Source organism: Etheostoma spectabile, chromosome 24 (assembly GCF_008692095.1).
Source record: "Etheostoma spectabile isolate EspeVRDwgs_2016 chromosome 24, UIUC_Espe_1.0, whole genome shotgun sequence".
Lineage (NCBI taxonomy): Eukaryota > Metazoa > Chordata > Actinopteri > Perciformes > Percidae > Etheostoma > Etheostoma spectabile.
In genome coordinates, this window is record NC_045756.1 from 7837501 (window position 1) to 7856291 (window position 18791).

The 18791-nt window shown below is 39.1% G+C and overlaps 2 protein-coding genes across 5 annotated transcripts in view; both read left to right on the forward strand.

Moving 5' to 3' along the window:
• The window catches only part of mpp4b (MAGUK p55 scaffold protein 4b), a 28966-nt gene extending 21756 nt beyond the window's left edge, over positions 1-7210 (forward strand). Inside the window, 5 exon segments of the mRNA XM_032506600.1 lie at positions 1834-1914; positions 2783-2876; positions 4010-4118; positions 5065-5199; positions 6219-7210. Of these exon segments, the coding sequence (XP_032362491.1) occupies positions 1834-1914; positions 2783-2876; positions 4010-4118; positions 5065-5199; positions 6219-6410 (611 nt within the window). The 3' untranslated portion in view covers positions 6411-7210.
• A 562-nt stretch (positions 7211-7772) lies between these two features.
• Positions 7773-18791, forward strand: part of LOC116674045 (transmembrane protein 237B) — a 12815-nt gene continuing 1796 nt past the window's right edge. Inside the window, exons 1-12 of one of the 4 annotated variants that reach the window (XM_032506561.1) lie at positions 7773-7980; positions 8266-8301; positions 10774-10808; positions 10918-10931; positions 11036-11107; positions 11349-11477; positions 13024-13117; positions 13833-13990; positions 14456-14588; positions 15594-15785; positions 16829-16902; positions 18242-18329. In XM_032506561.1, the coding sequence (XP_032362452.1) occupies positions 7960-7980; positions 8266-8301; positions 10774-10808; positions 10918-10931; positions 11036-11107; positions 11349-11477; positions 13024-13117; positions 13833-13990; positions 14456-14588; positions 15594-15785; positions 16829-16902; positions 18242-18329 (1046 nt within the window). In that variant the 5' untranslated portion in view covers positions 7773-7959. Of the gene's footprint in view, positions 7981-8265; positions 8302-9520; positions 9613-10773; positions 10809-10917; positions 10932-11035; positions 11108-11348; positions 11478-13023; positions 13118-13832; positions 13991-14455; positions 14589-15593; positions 15786-16828; positions 16903-18241; positions 18330-18791 lie in introns of those variants that run through there. The other 3 variants (XM_032506562.1, XM_032506563.1, XM_032506564.1) reach the window with 3 other exon arrangements.

Below are 18791 nucleotides of genomic sequence, written 5' to 3' on the forward strand. Positions count from 1 at the left end.
CTCTTCAGCAGCCGCAGTTAGTCGCAGCTCCACCAACGCTCTCAGCATCTGAACTTCACACATTTTACCTATTTCTTAGCACAACTCTGCTAAGTGCTAATGCTCTTTTTTTGCTAGACGCTCGCCACTGCCCAATGTGAGGCGGGTGCCGATTTGAGTCGCGCATGCTCAGAGGTAAACGGTTTACAGCATAACGTGCCATACCCGAGGAGAGTCGAGTCAGACCGGCTCTGGCCGAGTGCAGATGTGAGTCGCGCGTGCTCAGATGTAAATGGTTTACGACATAACTGTCAAACTGAAATTTGTTACATTTATGAAATAATACACTTTTCTCATTAGAAACAATAACAGAAGATGGAAATTGTTTCAAAAACGTTTCAACTATCTATGACTGTTTGATTGCTAACGTTAGCTCAAAACGCCATTCAACTGAAAACCTTGTTGCGTTTGATGCTAACTTGTTGCCAGCAGTGAACCAACTTCGTTAAGTAGGTTCATTTTTACTGTGTTGACATTACAGAATTCTCTCGTTAGCATCTTGTATGCTACTTGTCGTAAAGGGACGCATGCGCAACTCAATTCTGCACTCGGGGATTGACACGGCTGTGGCTCAGTGGTAGAGCGGTTGTCTGCCAATCGGAAGGTTGGGGGTTCAATCCCTGGCCCTGCAGTCCCATGTCGAAGTGTCCTTGGGCAAGACACTGAACCCCGAGTTGCCCCCCATGCTGCGCATTGTGAATGTGTGTGAGTGTTTATCTGATGAGCAGGTGGCACCTTGTACGGCAGCCCACAGTGTATGAATGTGTGTGAATGGTGAATGTCTCCTGTAGATGTGAAAGTGCTTTGAGTAGTTGAGTTTCTTAAGACTAGAAAAGCACTATATAAATACAGCACCGGAAAGCTAATGTTAGTTTAGCTTACAGCTAATTAGGGTAACCACTAGCTGAGACAGCATGTAAAAGACCCTCAAAACTGAAAATAACCGTTGAAATATATAACAGCTGTTATGTCAGTTCTACTTTACTTTTGCTCATTTAAAATACAATCACTCAATTACTGTAAAGTCTTAATTTAGCTGTTTAGTGTGAGTAACGTTCTTTTAGACTGAATAAACTAAACTAAATATCATTTAACCCATTGTGTAAAGAAAATGTATCTACTTTTGAATAAAACCTTTATTGTTATTAACGGGACTAAACTTATCTTTGAAGGTGAAAGACCAGGCCAATGACATTTGTTTATGAAAAGAAGGAGAAGTAGTACCATGAAATCAAGGGACGTGTAAGAGTCAGGCCTACATGCCTAGCCTCTGATTTCCTTTCCAAGAATTCAGTTTTAAGAATGTCAAATTTGTAGATTATTATTGGAGAAAATCAAGGTTTTAGAAAATCATCCTCTCTGACTGAAACTTTGCAACTAGCGACACACCCAACAGCCCCACTGATGCAAGACATCTAACAACAATCGCCATTTTGTTGTGTACCGGTCAGCTGGCCATACAAAAATGTTCAATTTCAATGGCCTTTCTATACATTTTAGTTCTTTCGGGGAGACACAGTTTTTCTCCATCTACGCCTCTAGAGATAATCACAGTCACTCTCTCACTCGTTCTACCCCCCCCCCACACACACACACACACACACACACACACACACACACACACACACACACACTGCAAGGAAAACTCCCGCACACTGTCTAACTTGCCAAAAATAAATATAGAAATAATAGCTGGCGCTGTTTCGGTACTAGACATCGTTAAGCAAACGGTATTACACCCTGAGAAGCTGTATTTTGTATTTTGTTATGACAAAGTTTGTCTTCTTTTCTCAGGTCCGTCCAGTGTGGGTGTCAATGAACTTCGGAGGCGCTTAATTGAAATGAACCCCAACATCTTCCAGGGACCTGTACCTCGTAAGTACACATCGCGGTCCCGCAGAGTTTCTGCTCAGTGCTTATAAAGCTGCCAGTAAGAAATAACACATTTGTTAATTACTTTAGAATGAACCTTTATAAAATCTAACTAATGATAAGAATGTATCAATGTTTGTAAGCATCTTATAAGTGTCTAATTAACTCTTAATTACAGTTTACTACAAGCCCCTTACAATAAAGTGTTACCCAATTATTACACAGTTTTCAAATTGTGAATTTTGTTTTAAATAATCCAGTTTCTTTAATTTATTAATTACTAACATTAGGTCATAACAAGGTCTTAATCAGAAATACTCAATAAAGTATTTCTGATTCTGATTAAGGTGTATGACTGGTCATTTTTAATGTTGTTTAGACATGCCAAATTGTAATAATGTAAATTATTATTGGTGAGACTATATATTTTTATTTTTTCTTAAATTGTTAGTTGATGGAACTTGACCCTAAACATGTTAAAACCAAATAACAATGGGGGGGGGGCTTTAGGTCACCCGGTAATAGAAATAACAAGGGTTTTAGTTAGAAAATATGTTTTATGATAATAAAGCAGTGTTGTTTGCTTCATAGGCAGTGTGTTTGTGTTGTTATATTATCTCGGTCACATGACGGTAATATAAAGATAAATATGTATGCCCGGATTAATTCAAAACATTTGATTGAAAGAGACAATAATATTGTTTATCGCAGTGATATCTGAGACAGTTAATTGTAAAGCAATAATTTAGGATTGTGGGAGCTCTATAAAGGACCCACATTTCAGCGTTTTTTGCCTTTGGTTTGTGGATCAGTTTGTACGTTGATCCCAAGGAGAAACAATAACATATTCATATTTGTCCTCATCAAACAGACACCACGAGACCACCAAAAGGATACGAGGAGTCTGGCAGGGAATATCACTTCACCAGCCGGGAAATCTTCGACAACATGGCGTATAACAACAGGTACGGTGGTGGAAGTTTGTTGTACAGCGAGGGAGGAATTTATCTGGAAGTGAGACTCTGTTGAAACAGATTAAAGACTGAAGGCTGCAAACTGAATCAAAGTTTAGTCTGCAGAGAACAATCAAAAATGACAAGAACGGTTTTCACAATCCACACATCAGCTACTGAGTAACAAGAGTTCTGTTTGAATACAATCAGTAATACACTTCTGTATATCCCATCCCCCAGTTTGGAAACCAGTTTAATCTTAAACCTAACAATTAATGGATCTCAGGCAGACAGTCGGATCTATTACGTCTTTCTGAATCTGCCCTCCATGTGTCACGTTTCTTCACCGGTCATTCTATCTTAGCTGAAAAAGAACATCTCGTCTCTTTGGATAGGCCATGGCCCTGACCTGGGACCTGCTACGATAAACACAGATCTGGATAACTGTTTCTGTCAGACTCAATGCCATTTATCCTTCAAGGAAAAATGCAAAGTCATAACAAACCCAGTTGTCGCCTACAAGGAGAGTACACAGAGGTCATGTACTCATGCATCGGAGAACCAAAAATTAATAAAAAATCATTGGTTGAATCTAATTTTCCCATTACATTCCGACTGTCTCTATAGGCGTAGATTGCGGGGGGGGGGATATGCAGGGGATATGTCCCCCTCCAATATTTAAAAGAGGGACATTTGTCCCAGCTGGTTCATTACATTAAGACATATATTTATGTTACAAGGTTTCAGTAAACAAGGCATAATGTAATGCTAACTTTTGGTGAATTTCTGCGATATTAACAGGGTCAAATAGACAAACTGTAGTCAAATAAACCTCTTAATGTGTATTTTGGATGTTTTTTTCAATAGTCTGAAAGAAGACACCCTATGGAAGCAAAACAGGCCCAAAACTCAAAATTGAAAAATGATGATTATGCCTGTAGTGTCTCCTAATTGATACCAATTTTTATTAAAAGTGTGAAATTTACATTTTACAAATTTGAAGTTATAAAAAAGCTGTGAATGTGTATAGGCCAACTCATAAAACTCTCACTATATCCACAATATGTATTCAGAAACTAATATCTAAGCATCAAGTTGTAGTCATTTACTGTTTGTTTGATTAAAAAAACAATGATGTCCCGCAGGTTTTTGGAGTACGGGGAGTACAAAGGGAACCTGTACGGCACAAGCATCGCGTCTGTGAGGGAGGTTTTAAACAGCGGGAAGATCTGCGTCATCGACATCGAGCCCAACGTAAGAACCACAGGGACGTCCAGCGGGGGGACCTTACTGAGTACATTTACTCCATTTACTCCATTTACTCCAGTACTGTACTTCAGTCCAAATGTTGAGTTACTGGTACTCAAGTCTTTTCTTTTCATGCCACTTTCTACTTCTACTCTGCTACATCTCAGAGAGAAATATTCTCCTTTTTACTCCACTACATTCATCTGACAGCTTTAGTTACTTTACACATTCAGATTTCTGCACACAAAACACATGTAGTTTATACAATTTGATGTTTTATTATAATTAAAACTAGCTAACAATATAACAGCCTACAGACTTTTTCTTAAGAAACATTTTCAATGCAGGACTTTAACTTGTAGCAGATCATTTTTTACAGTGTTTTATTAGTACTTTTACTGAAGTAAAGGATCTGAATACTACTACTTCTACTTGGACATCACAGTAAATCCATTTATTCAGTGTTGTTATTACTGTCATTCCTCATGGGGGCAGCAGAAAATACACAGTATAGCTTTAATAGACACATATAAATAGTATAGATGTAAGTATAAGTGTCACCATATGGGAACTAACACAACGCAGTGATGTAGTTTACGTGATACGCAGGAATACGCGGTATACCTACTAGGAAAGCTCCAGGATTTCCATATACCCACTTAAAAATGCCTAATGGCACGCAACAACACACTTTCATTATATTTTTTATATATTTTGCATTGTCATCTGTTAGTTTCTCCTTTCAATAGGCTAAATAAAGGTTTTTCCGCTGTAAATTGGTGCATAAAAATGTATCCGAATACAGGAAACAAAGTCATTGATGCTCAAAACTTCCTATATACAGTATATATTATACAGTACAGGATACCCACTACATACATTAGACTACAACAGTGATAAAACGGTACCCAACAAGAAGTTCTGATCGGAGTGTTTCCATCTCTGGGTGTAGTCCATCCAGGCGGTGCGGAGCCACGAGCTGCGGGCCTACATCATCTACGTGAAGCCGCCCCCCCCGGAGCGCCTCAAGGAGACCCGGCGGGACTCGTACATCACCACCAACTACTACGTCGACCGGCCGTTCAAAGTAAACATCTACAGTGTAGCAGAAGAAACATCTAAATGTGTGTTTTGGATGTTTTTTCCCCTCCAGTAGTCTGAAAGAAGACATGTTATGGAAGCAAAACAGCCCAAAACTAAAAATTGAAACATGGGGGTTTTGCCTCTAATGTCTCCCATGAAGTACTCCTTTTTAATTTTTTTTACTACTTTTAACTGTTGTAATCCTTGTGTTCTTTTTCCCTCCACCTTGAAATACACACTTTTGTTTTGCTGCTTTTAAAAAAAAAATGTATTAGTGTTTTTTATTGTCTTCCCCCCCATGTCTTCTTGTCACTTTTTGGACGTTTTAGTTGCTTTTTCCAAAGGTTTTGACACTTTTTAAATTTAGTTTTTCATAGTTTTTGTCACTTTTTCCAATATTTTTTATGCTTTCTTCATCAACGTTTTTAACGCTTATTTTTTGACCTCCCATATTTCTGATATAAACAAAAACTGGGAAAGTGGTCTAATTAGACCCCAGTACAACATGGTTATAGGATGGTGTTTTCTTACCTCAGGCTGGGAATCCGCCCCCCCCCTTCACAATCTTGGATGAACACATGTTTTCCCTGCAAGATATAGTGGCTATATATATATATATATATATATATATATATATATATATATATATATATATATATATATATTTGTTATTGCAGAAAATATAGCAGCCATTCTTCTTGACAAATGATATTGTAAGCTCTGTGAGGTTTAACATTAGATATAAAACCATTTTTAATATCTACTGTATGGTTTCAACTCACTGCTCTCTTTAAATCTGGTTTTACTTGGTATACTAAATAAAAAATCTGATCATAAAACAATACCCAAAAAAGACATTAATGGGGTGCCTGGGTAGCTCACCTGGTAGAATGTGAGCCCCATGTACAGAGGCTAAAATGCCAACAATGTAATCCTAAAAGACATCTTCTGTCTCTCTGTCTTAAAGGTATTATAATGACTTTAAGCTAAATAATCCGTTCTGACGCTGGTTTCCTCCGACAGGATGAAGACTTCCAGGAGATGGAAGAAGCCGCCCGCAAAATGGAGTCCAACTTCTGTCAGTTCTTCGACCATGTGATCGTCAACGACGACCAACAGGATTCCTGCGTCCAGCTGCTGGCAGCAGCCAGGAAGGCCCAGGACGAGCCGCAGTGGGTCCCCGCCAGCTGGATACGCCCCCCCGCCGAGTCCTAAGGCCAGGAAGAATGGGACCCAGTATTATCATGGCAGCAGCTCCTTTTTCTTTTGATTTGACAGATTCCTCGCTGTAAATCTTAACATGTAAATCAGTGTCCAGGGGGGGTAGGGCATGAAAGATATCTGACTATTTTGATCTTCTTCTTACTTGTGTGCTTGATCTGCAGCGGTGGAATGTAATTAAGTAAAGTTACTCCAGTACTGTACTTAAGTACAAATGTTGAGGTACTTGTACTTGTAACTTGTACTTTACTTTTCATGCCACTTTCTACTTCTACTCTGCTACATCTCAGAGAGAAACACTGTACTTTAGTTACTCCACTACATTCATCTGACAGCTTTATTTACTAGTTACTTTAGTTACTACTTACTTTACACATTAAGATACCTGCACACAAAACACATGTGGTTTATAGAATCTGATGTTTTATTATAAAGTAACCTAGCAACAATATAACGGCCTAGAGGTCCAGCTGAAATGATGAGACCATTAAAGACACAGCTGGTTGGATCCGTTTTTATGCTTTTGAAGCTTTTTGTTGATTTCTGATTTTTTTTCTTTTATTAGTTACTTTTACTTATAATATTTTAACTACATCTTTCAGATGACACTTACAGACTTTTGCTTAAGTTACAGGACTTTTACTTCACAGTATTTTTACAGTGTGGTATTAGTACTTTTACTGAAGTAAAGGATCGAAATACTTTTTCCACCTTCTTCCACCAGTGTTGATCTGGATATAAAGTCTCTAAAGATAAAGATAGAGCTGGAGCCCAAAGATGAAAATCCTGGAATTGTTAACTTCTAGTTTAAAACAATGTAAGTGCACCTCCTTCTGTACTTTTTTTGGAGCAAGACAGATGGAGTTTCTCAAATGAACAGAGCATCAAAGCCATATTGCACTCTGAATGTTAATATTATGATTGTGATTATATAGTCAGGACTTCTTGCTCTTCTCCCCACATTTTTACACAGACCAGCAATGAAGAATGTGATATTTTTTCCATTTGATGTTTACATACTAGAAAGTGAAGTGGTTTGGTTTTTCATTCTAAATATGTGTCATTTCTTTTGTGGTTTGCAACAAAAAAATGTATGGTACTAAACAATAATAACGACAAAAGCTGTTGGGCACAAAAATTGCACTTTGTGTCCTTATGAAAACAATGTGATAATATGCAAAAGTAAAAGCAAAGCAATGATATTTCAATACTTGTACCTGTTTGTGACATTAATAAACCACTTCTAAAATTTATTGAGCCATTTATGTCAAGTATCATCCGTTTTGCTCGTTTTCTTTAACTGTCTATGGTTTCGCGTCCTTTTTGAAGGAGCTTTTATTTTGAAGATACGGTCAGGAAGTCTTATGTGCTTCGCGTAAATGCATCCGGGTAACCGCACTCCACTTTCAGAACATAAACAATGAAATGATCATTAAAAAGTAGCAGTTTATTCACGTTTTTAACGGCTGTGGCCGTTAACATTTACTTGTCAACTAAAGATGAGTTAACTGGATGTGTATTTAAAGGCACGTCTTAAGCAGAAATGGATACGGAAGGCTCAAAGGTAACGTACTTGTTTTCACAAATAACGGTAGCTAGCTAACTGCTAGCCTTAAAGTGGTAGCCTTTACAGTAACGGTAGCTAGCTAACTGCTAGCCTTAAAGTGGTAGCCTTTACAGTAACGGTAGCTAGCTAACTGCTAGCCTTAAAGTTGTAGCCTTTACTGTAACGCTAGCTAGCTAGCTAGCAAGCTAACGTTTTAGCGCTAGCATGTAGTGCTATTTTGATGACAATTGTAGTATTTTTAACTAGTACTTGTAAATATGACTTTATGTTTTTTCGTTATAGAAAATGCAACCCAGAGAGCTCCCGCCTCTACCACAGGTCAGACCACTATTGTCTTGTTCTGTCATTGTGTACTTTGCTAGCGTTACTACTTAATAAAATAAATACAAGGCAGTAATTTTCCTGTCCTTACATTATAATGACTTTACATAAGTACATTTAAGAATTAAAGGTATTTAACATAAAATAAATACAAACAAATTGAATTGAAAGGTATGCTATTTATAATTACATGTACACAGTTACTGGGACTATGTATACCCTGCTTATAGCTAAAAAACCCAGCTACTCAAATTATAGTTATATGATACAGAGAAAAGCACGGAAAATAAACTAAACTGTAGAATATATTGTTTTGCAGTTAATTAAACTCATTTCAGCACAATTTGTTTTTCAGAATCTCTGTTTTTCTCTGTTATAAGCAGTTTTATTTAAAAAGTTTGGACATTTAAAGCTCAGCAATTGATTGGTTAATTGAGAAGAGGTTTCTCCAAAAAATAAGTAGAAAATGAATGTTATTGGAGCATTTAAAGCACTTCATCAAATGAATTGATGAAGCCAGGCACGCGGTCGACAAATTCATAAAATTCACATCTTTTCTGAAACTTTATGGATTTGCAGCAAATAGGCAAAAGACATAACTTCAAAAAATTAAAAGCTGGAAGATGAGACCTCTTTGATATCTGACTGAAACCATGTGTCACCAAAAGAAATAAAAAAAATTTAAATGCTAATTTGTCACCTAACAGAACAACACAGGACACCAATGAACAGATATTCTAAAGCAAAATGCATATATCAGAACAATGTAAACATCCTGAATTAAAAAAAAACACATGAAATCAAATATATAGTAAAAGAAATAGGGATAAATGAAAGAAGACAACAGAAACGAAATAACAGGATCAGACAGGTGTTCACCTATAATCTCCCTGCTGATAACAGCTTCTCTTGGTTTCTTTTTTTAAACTTGAAATATTTCCCATTTGGATTAAGTGTGTGTGTGTGTGTGTGTGTGTGTGTGTGTGTGTGTGTGTGTGTGTGGCAAAACAGCTTGGGTGGTGCACCTAATAAACCTTCAAATGGCGGGAAAACCCGGAACTGTAGGTGTTTATATCAGCTAAGCATCATTGGAAAAATGAAACCAGATTCCACAGACGGACACATTCCTCTCACATACAGGGAGCTGGAAAAAGGGTTGCGTGGTCTGACCTGTGCCCTGAGTAATCCCCAGTCCTGGCGCATGTAATACAGATTTAGCGGGGGGGGGTTAACAGTGTCAGCCAGGTTGTTACATAGCTGCTCTCCACTCTGACTTGATTCGTGTGTGGAATGGCCAGTAGGACGATGGTAAGGTCTCTTCATCTCGGCTTTTCTTTTCTGTCTGGATGCGTTCTAACGGGGACCCACAGTGTTTGGATCAGGATCCTCGGGTCACAGGAGAGCTCGTTTTGTTAATGTGTTTACGCTGCGTTTGATTTGACGTTCACAAGCCAAATTAACTAACTGCTAAGTGTCAGCTTTGTTATGCTTGTAGAGATTAAATAGATCAAGTACAAGGAGAATACCGGTACAAAAATCTCCTCAAGTAAAAGTTATAAGTCAGGTATCTCATTTAAAACTCACTCGGAGCAAATGTCTCTTTATAACATTGGGCAGGGCTGCACGATATGAGAAAATTATGTAATTGAGATTATTTTGACTGATATTGCGATATGATTCACGATATTGGAGGGGATGATCATTTTTGTATCATTATTCTCATTTTCATTGAAAAATATTTAAATCTAAAAACTTAAATTGATTTTATAGTGGGATTTTTGCGAGGATCTGTACCAAACAAAGGTGTTTTCTGTAGTCTGTAGGATAGGGTGTGTAGGCTGGGACGTTTCTGCAGCACCACAATACTTCATTCAGAACGGTTTGACAACCCCCCCCACCCCCACCCCCACCCCCACCCCCGCGGTTTTGATATTGCAGCACTGCATATTGCGATTTTGATGAAATTGCGATAAATCGTGAAGCCCTACATCCGGGAAGAGATATGCTTTTTTTTTTAAATATATCTTATATAATTAGTATTTATTTATGTGCATAATACCTATTTAATTAAATCAAAGTCTTTTGTGGTTTGATAAGGGCACAAAGACGCTTTGGATTTGTTGATGGATACAAAACAACATTTGAGGGCTTGTTTTATTCACTTTTTTTTTCTTTTTGTACCCCCTAACAATGTCGCAAAGTACAGTACTACTACAAAGTACAACCAAAACATACTTCAGTAAAAGTTAAGTCCCAGATTTGAAAATTACTTTAAACTACAAAACAACAAAAACGACTTAATTCCAGTAACGTGAGTAAATCCTCACTTTCCACCTGCAAAGTTTTAAATTCAACTGGCTGAAATTCTGTTGAATCACAGGAGGAATCCCAAAAAAATTTTTTTTTAAATTCAAACATGTCCAAACACAAAGCACCAGACTTGACCCGTGCTTCTCGTTTTGTCTCCAGAAGCGTGGACAGCGATCACTTCCCACAATGCCGAGGTAGGTAAATGTATATATGTATATAAGGTCTTTACCTACAGCGTTTATGTTGTAAAAGTCAAACCAAAACTTCTTCTCTCTTTTTGTCGGACATGTTGAAAACGTGAAGTCCAGACCCAGCTGGTGAGTGTGGATTTGCAACATATGGAACGAAATGTGATGCATACGTCTCATATTTTTTAACTGAAGCTCTTGATTTGAGTGATGTGTTTATGACTCATGTGCAGGAGACGTACCGGCGCCAAAACATAAGAAGAAGAAGTCGAGAAAGGAGACGAATGGAGTCGATGAAATTGACGGTACGCAACATCTGTGCAGCATCTGCAGTGGCTGTGTTGCAGGGATTCGTTTGTCAGACCTTAAAGGGTCATTCCAGAGACTTACACTGACACTTAGTCAACCCCACTTTCTTTTATTTGTGTGGTTTCCATTTGAAGAAAAAAAATCTCCAGTCTCCTAATTTAAAAAGCCCAGAAAATACATTTTAATGGAAATTTTTTATGTATAAAACCAAATGTTTCTTCATTCCTTCCTGTTTAGATCATGGGATGAAAATGGGAGGCCTGGGCAGCCGGAGGGAATCTGAGTTTGGAGAGCAAGTTTCCCCTGAACCCACGACGGACGCTCCGCCTCAGAGGAGGAGGAGGAAAAAGAAAACGACCCCTATAGGTGAAGACTAAGAGTTGGCCTGTAAACGCTGCTTTTCAGAATTTTATTTTGGTATAATATGACTTTATTTTCTGTCCACACTGAGATTCATTCTGCGCTCCCCAACAGCTCCGCCCAAAAAGGAGAAAATAGTAATAGCAAGCAATAAAAGAGTTCTCTCTTTTGTTGCGTCTAAACGAAGGGACTCTGAATCGCCTCTTAGAAGGCCAAAGTTGGTATTCTTAATTTAAAGCAGTGTTTCATAAAATGAGGGCTACTTTGGAGGAATGAAGGGGGTACGTAAGATCTTTTGCTAAATGCTTATTTAAAAATATGTCGTACCTAATTCATAAAATAATTCTACTATAATGACTGAATGAACGGATGGATTCCAAGGCTGCTGTAGCAGACCATTCCTTATAAATAAAAATAATTAAGATTACATTTTGGGCATTTTTAGGCCTTTATCGACAAGACATGAGAGGGGGGGTGACATACAGCAAAGGGCCCCAGGTCAGAGGAGTAACCTCTGGATACGGGCGCCCGCTCTACCAACGGAGCTATCCGGGCGCCCTACCAGGCCATTCCACCTCTTCATATGCACTTCTTTTCCGCCAAACGTGATCTCTTTTAGTCTTTCCATAGTTTTTTTTGCTGAAGTTTGTCACTTTAAAAAAAAGTTTTTGTAGCTTTTTTTATAGTATAGTCACTTTTTCAACCTATTCTTGCCTTACGATCTTTTTTGAAGTTATTTTCAACGTCCCCCCCCCCTATTTACAAGGTTTTTGGCGCTTTTTGTAATTTGTTGTCACTTTTCTCGACCTATTGTTGCCTAACTTCCTTCCTTCTTTCTGACTGTCTTTCCTCTAGTTTTTAGAAGTTTCTAGAAGTTTTTTTAAATAGTTTTTGTTGCCGTTCTTCATCAGCTGTTGTATAAACTATTTCTCCTTCCTCTATATAATTTGGTTTTTAAATTGAGCAGATTGGCTCAGACACGCTGAATCGCCAAAGTTATAAAACAGAACTAATCTGGCTGCTGGTGTCAAAGGATCCAAGGCTACGGTGGAAGGAAAGGCACTGCTGTATCTTTTTACAAATGTGCCCTGTGCGAGGAGTCCATGATAGATTGTGATCTGTCATGGACTCCCCCATACTTGTATGAAGACGGGGACAATTTTTTGTATTGCTAAGAAGAGCATTTTTGTCACACCATTCCACCAGCCAGTCAGTGTGTGTATCCCTGATTAGGTCTCAGTAAGTTTCCTCTTGATGTATATATGATAACATCTAAATTTAGGAGTCTCCAAAGAGACCTCCACTACAGCTAATCTGTGCGTTGCATAACTGGACAGCGGTTGACTACATCGTGACATTCAGCGCGTCTCACTTCCCTTAAATGTCCTCCGCGGCTCCTCCACTTGCCTCCCTTCCGCGCGTCTTATCTTCTGGGACGCGCCGCGTCGTTGGATTATCGAGCGTTGACATGAATGGCCGTGACTCCTCTGGAACCGATGCCGACGCGCCGGAGGAAAATAGGGGTTACAGATGTGTATCTTTCTGGTTTCAGAACTTGACGATGACCAAGCCGACCTGGTGAACGGAGATACAGCCGATCAAACCACTGATGGAGAAGAAGTGGTCAAAAGAACCAGGAAGAAAAAGTAATAGTAGTAGTAATGTCAGCAGATTTGATAAGTCAGACAAAAAGGTTTCCGTCATATGTACTATCCTGTTAGTCATGCTGTAATTTTATGCATAAACACCTGGTTGTGAGTCAGAGCTGGGCAATATGTCGATATTATATCAGTATCAAGATATGAGACTAGATATTGTCTTAGATTTTAGATAGCGTAATATGGCATAAGTGTTGTCTTTTCTTGGTTTTAAAGGCTGCATTACAGTAAAGTGATGTCATTTCCTGAACTTACCAGACTGTTGTAGCTGTTCTATTTTTGGCATTTACCCACTTAGACATTATATCCACATTACTGATGATTATTTATCAAAAATCTCATTGTGTAAATATTTGGTGAAAGCACCAATAGTCAAGACTACAATATTGTTGTGGTATAGATATCAAGGTATTTGGTCAGAAATATCATGATATTTGATTTTCTCCATATTGACCAGCCCTATTGTGAGTTACATATCTTATCTTATTTTATTTTATTGCATGTGTCCGGCTGCAAATACTTTAGTAAAATGATACCAAACCAAAGGAAATATGACAAAATACATTGAACGAAGTTTGACTTTTGCATTGGGATAAAACACAGAATTATAAAAAAGAGCAAAGAGTTGATTGGAGAAAAAATGTTTGAAAAGAAATGACACGTGCTGCATTTTCCTCTATAACCTTAATTCTTGTTATTTCAGGAAGCCTAAAGTCGCTGACTCGCAGCTTCCCGATGAGTTGGACATAGAAGAGGACGACATTATCACCGACACCCCTTCTTCTATTTCCCAGCATGCCCTGTTCTCGGCCCCGCAGGGTCAGAGCCAGCCGGTGGGGAAAGTCTTCGTAGAGAGGAACAGTGAGTGACCAAGGGAAAAGACCGGGTGGAGTCCAGAGCTGTAGCAAGTTCCAAATGTTGCTTTACAGTGACTGGTGTCAGAAATAATAGCAGTTAACATTATAATTGTCTCTTTCAGTCAAATGTATTACTTTTCTCAACAACTTAAAGTTTTGAATGAATCCCAGGATACATCGTAGGTTATATATCATGTGTCATGTGACCCAGACGCGAACACCTCTTTATTATAACTAACTAACTGTTAAAAAAATATATAGTCCGATCAATAATCACTTATATAATTACAATTTGGCACATCTAAAGCATATCATCAACTACCAGTAATAAGCCTTAGCACCTAAGCTAATGTTAGCGGTTAGCTGCGGTTAAACAAAGAAACAATTTGACAATAACATCCTAATTTGTCCAGGCTTTGTTGAGGCTGTTAAAGTGCTGATTTGGTCATTGTGGTGTGTTCCCGTGCAGAGCGCTTCCAGGCCGCCGAGCGCTCCGACTGGAGGAAGACCAGCGACCAGGTGGATCACATGACTGACTTCCAGCCCACCGCGGCGCCCTGGACCACCAGAGACGTTTCTATGAATGTGCACAAAGGCTTCAGGTAACGGAAACGTGTCTTCTCCTGGGGATGTCCCGATCTGGAAGGATCGGATCGGAGCCGACACAGGATCAGGGATCGGCAGTCGCCCCCGATCCCTTTAACTCAGCTCAATAAATTCTACAACATTCTAAGAAGAAGTTTAGTATTGCTAGCTGCACTATTTTAAACGTAATAAGCTAACAACCTTGCTTTGTTTTTTTTGTAAACAAAAACATTGTCTAGGCAAATACAAGAGTTGGCTCAGGTCTCGCTGTCGGCAGATATTCCATATTTAATAAAAAAGACGATGAGTGTAATCCCTCTGGCCTGGATGCCAGCCAAATGTAGCCCCGCCCACAACATTTGAGCTCAGGAAGTGCGGTCTGGAGCAACTATGCTCGAACCAGAGCTGTTCGGACCAATCGGATTGTCAGGGCGGGCGTTATACGATGATGGACACATGATCAACAGTAACGTCATCGAGTTCTAATACTAGATGGAGAACTTGTTCGTATATGCACTCCTCTTTGCTATTTTGTAAGTACTCTTTTTAGCGTGCGTGCAGTCGAGTTCTGTTGACAACTGTCCGTCGCTCAACATGCGTCAAATACTCCGTTGCTCTGATTGGTTGTAGCTTTATCCAATTGAGCGCAGAGGCATTTTCTTTCCTGGTTCGGGTGAAAGATGCGGAGCAGCATTGGTCTGACGACGTCCCTCTGGAACACCTGAAACACCACCTGTTTACCACAGCTTACAACCTCCTTTAGCTTAGCCACATTAATTATGTTAAGTGTCCTTGGGTTTCATGAAAGGTGCTATATAAATAAGTTATTATTATTATTCGTAATGGTCTTAAAAAGGGCTTAAAAAGTCCTAAATTTGACATGGAGAAACCTGAAAAATTGGTACCTATTTTTACCTGTAAGACCCTGACATAGGTACTAAATTTCATTCTAAATGTTATTAAAAAAGTGTTAACTGAAACTTGTGGAAACCTTAATATCTCTCCTCTGCTTTGGTGCTCAGGCTGTTTGGTCTGTATTGTCACGGCTTCCTGGCGGGCTACGCCATATGGAACATCGTGGTGGTGTACGTGTTAGCCGGGCAGCACCTCACCTCTCTGTCCAACCTGCTGGAGCAGTACCACGGCCTGGCGTACCCGTCCCAGTCTCTGCTCTACATGCTGCTGGCCATCAGCACGGTGGCCGCCTTCGACCGGTAGGGGCCCTTCAAGAACAAGCTCCTTTCACCTCCAATGAAGCTACTTAAAGGGATGGTTTGGAGGAGTTTAACCCTAGGGTGCACCGTGACCTCTAGCCAAATGGTACCGTTCCAAGCATTATTAGTGGGGTAATTTACAAGATACACCTTTGGTTCCATTAGCGCCTGTACTTAGCCATTCGGCTAATAGCGCTAACTCGACCAATGTTCAACCAAGGGAAAAAAAGCTTCTGGGGGGGTGGTGTTTGGTTCGAGGTCATGGTGCAAAGGAAATTACTCCAAACCATCACTTTAACCCTTGTGTTGTCCTCCCATATCAAATTAACACATTTTTTAACATGTTTTGTAGCATTTTTCGATGTTTTCTGCGCTCCCCCCGCCCCACTTCCACCAGTATACTGTACACTTACACCGACTTGTTACCACTATTTCTAAACCCATTTTTAGTTGATTAACCTCATGTGTCCTTAAGGAAATAATCTCATTTTAGACAAAAATGCAGAAAGTATATATTACTATGACTGATCGTTAAGATCAGGGGATGTTAATATGTTTATGGATAATCCCTAGGGTGGGGGGGAAATCTATTTGCATTGGTATCACGACTCAAGCTCTACCGATTCAAAATCGATTCATAGAATTCCAAAAATCGATTTATATATATGTATTTATTTTTTTTCATTGTATGTCCACTACAGTCACATGGGAAAATAACCTGCATTTGCATACTGTGAATCGTTTTTGAATCGAAAAATTGATGCACCCCTGAATCGTGCATCCCTAATAATCTCAAACTGTCAAAGTTTGGTCAAAAATGTATTAAAACAGCCCAAAGTTAATGATAGTGTTGAACTTATCCTTACTTAAACTCGTGAAGAGTGTTTTCATGGAACCATCTGCGTTACCTTTGGGCAATTTGGTTGCAAGAAACCCCAATTTCTGATGTAGAAACTTTGAAAACGGGTCAAGTTTGTACAAACTGTATTTGTTTGTAAAAGTATGAAAAGGAATGCAACTTCTTTTTTTTTTTTTATTCTCAGAGTGGACTTGGCCAAAGGCTCCTTGGCTCTGCAGGACTTCCTCAGACTGGACCGCGTGGCCCTCGCCTCTTTCTGTGAGTTGACAGTATTTAGTAACACAGAGGAAACTTCAACACAGGTTTGTTAGGGGGGCTGCACAGTATATATGGGCTGCGTCTGAAATCCCATACTCTGCAATACACTAAATACTCAATATGTATTCTATCGTTCAACATGCTTTAGTGTAAATAAACAGAAGTGTGTGTATCTTTTCGCGCGCACTATGCTGTAAATGTCAACGTCACATCCTGAGAGCCTCCTCGCCGTTTAAAGACGCGTAACCATAGTAACCCCTGCCAACCTCCACTCTAGATGCATCGCCAGATAACACTTCAATTACTGAAAGAGGAGAATAATAATCAACAGTCTACGGACCCTCTGAGGACGAAAGACGCACCGGCTCGTTCCAAGCAACGTTTGACAACACTCAGACTCAAAAAGCGATGTTACAAAATGTCATCTCAGATATTTATTTACTATTTTATCATAAATAACCGAAAGGCTTTGGTAAAGTCACAATTCGTCCAACCCCTCATAAGTTCAGGTTTGTTTTCAAAAGAGATTTGATGGAATTTCAAAAAGCGAACGTCGACGTTTCAGCTTTAGCGCCACATCATCTCTTTACATATGGCTCTGAGACAGATTTTTTCGGGGGGGGGGTGTCCACACGAAAAGCTGAGATGGTTCTGAACATTTTGATATGAAACACTCAGGGATCAGTTACCGGTATATGCGAATACCCTAAAAAAGTGAATTTAGAAAATATGTGAAAGTGTCCTCAGACCTCAGAGGGTTAAACATGAAATGTAAATTAGAGCGCTATCGACATTACAGAGCTCCTTAGTGTCTGTCCATTTGTCCGTTATGATTGTTGTTGTTGCTACCGCTTTGCATTGTGGGATATTCATGCCTGTAATATTTTACCTGAAATAGTATGCATCTCACATACTATTGGTTTCATACTACGGTTTGGGAAATACTAAAAAAATAGGATGTTAGTGGGCGCCTGGGCAGCTCAGCTGGTAGAGTGCACCCACATCTAGAGGTTAACTCCTCCACGCAGGTTGCTGCTGGCCTATAAAAACGAAGACCTAAAATACCCCCAAAAAAACAAAATAGGATGTTTGTGTGGAACCAGAGCGTTTTTTTAAATCAGTTGGCGCGAAAAAACCACATTGCGGAAGATTTTCTTTGTTTGTTGAAAGAATGTAACGTCATTATCATTTCATCTGCTGCCTTTTAAATTCAATTTCATGTTCAATAAAAGAAAGTTGGAAATGATTTCCATTCATTTGTTTTTAAAATCAACAAGCAGTTTGTACTAAGAACTAAGCAGAACTAAGAACACTTTGACCCCCCCCTGGTTTCATCCAGTTTATTTCTCAGCGCTGGTCCTGTCTCTGAGCCAGCAAATGACCAGCGATCGCATCAACCTGTACCCAGCCCTCAACACAACGCTATGGTGAGCTTGTTGTACTCATTGCATTTTATTTATTCATTTATTATTTATTATAAGCACAGCGCACATTCATTACATTTCTGTAAATGTGCCAGTGTTGAAGTCCTTTGGCCAGATGTTATGAGACCCTTCAGTTGACTTGGTCTGTTGTTACCAGGTGTCAAGTCAGCAATAAAATACAATTTATGAAATCACATTAAAAAACACACAAAAACAAGACAGCAGCAACACAGGACAGGCCATCACTCATTTTGTGTTTTTATATTACTATGACGCCTGGCTAGGAGGACACACGCAGCGGTGGAATGTAACTAAGTACATTTACTCCAGTATTGTACTTAAGCCCAATAGTTGAGGTACTTGTACTTTAATTGAGTCTTTTATTTCCATGCCACTTTCTACTTTTACTCCGCTACATCTCAGAGAGAAATATTCTCCTTTTTACTCCACTACATTCATCTGACA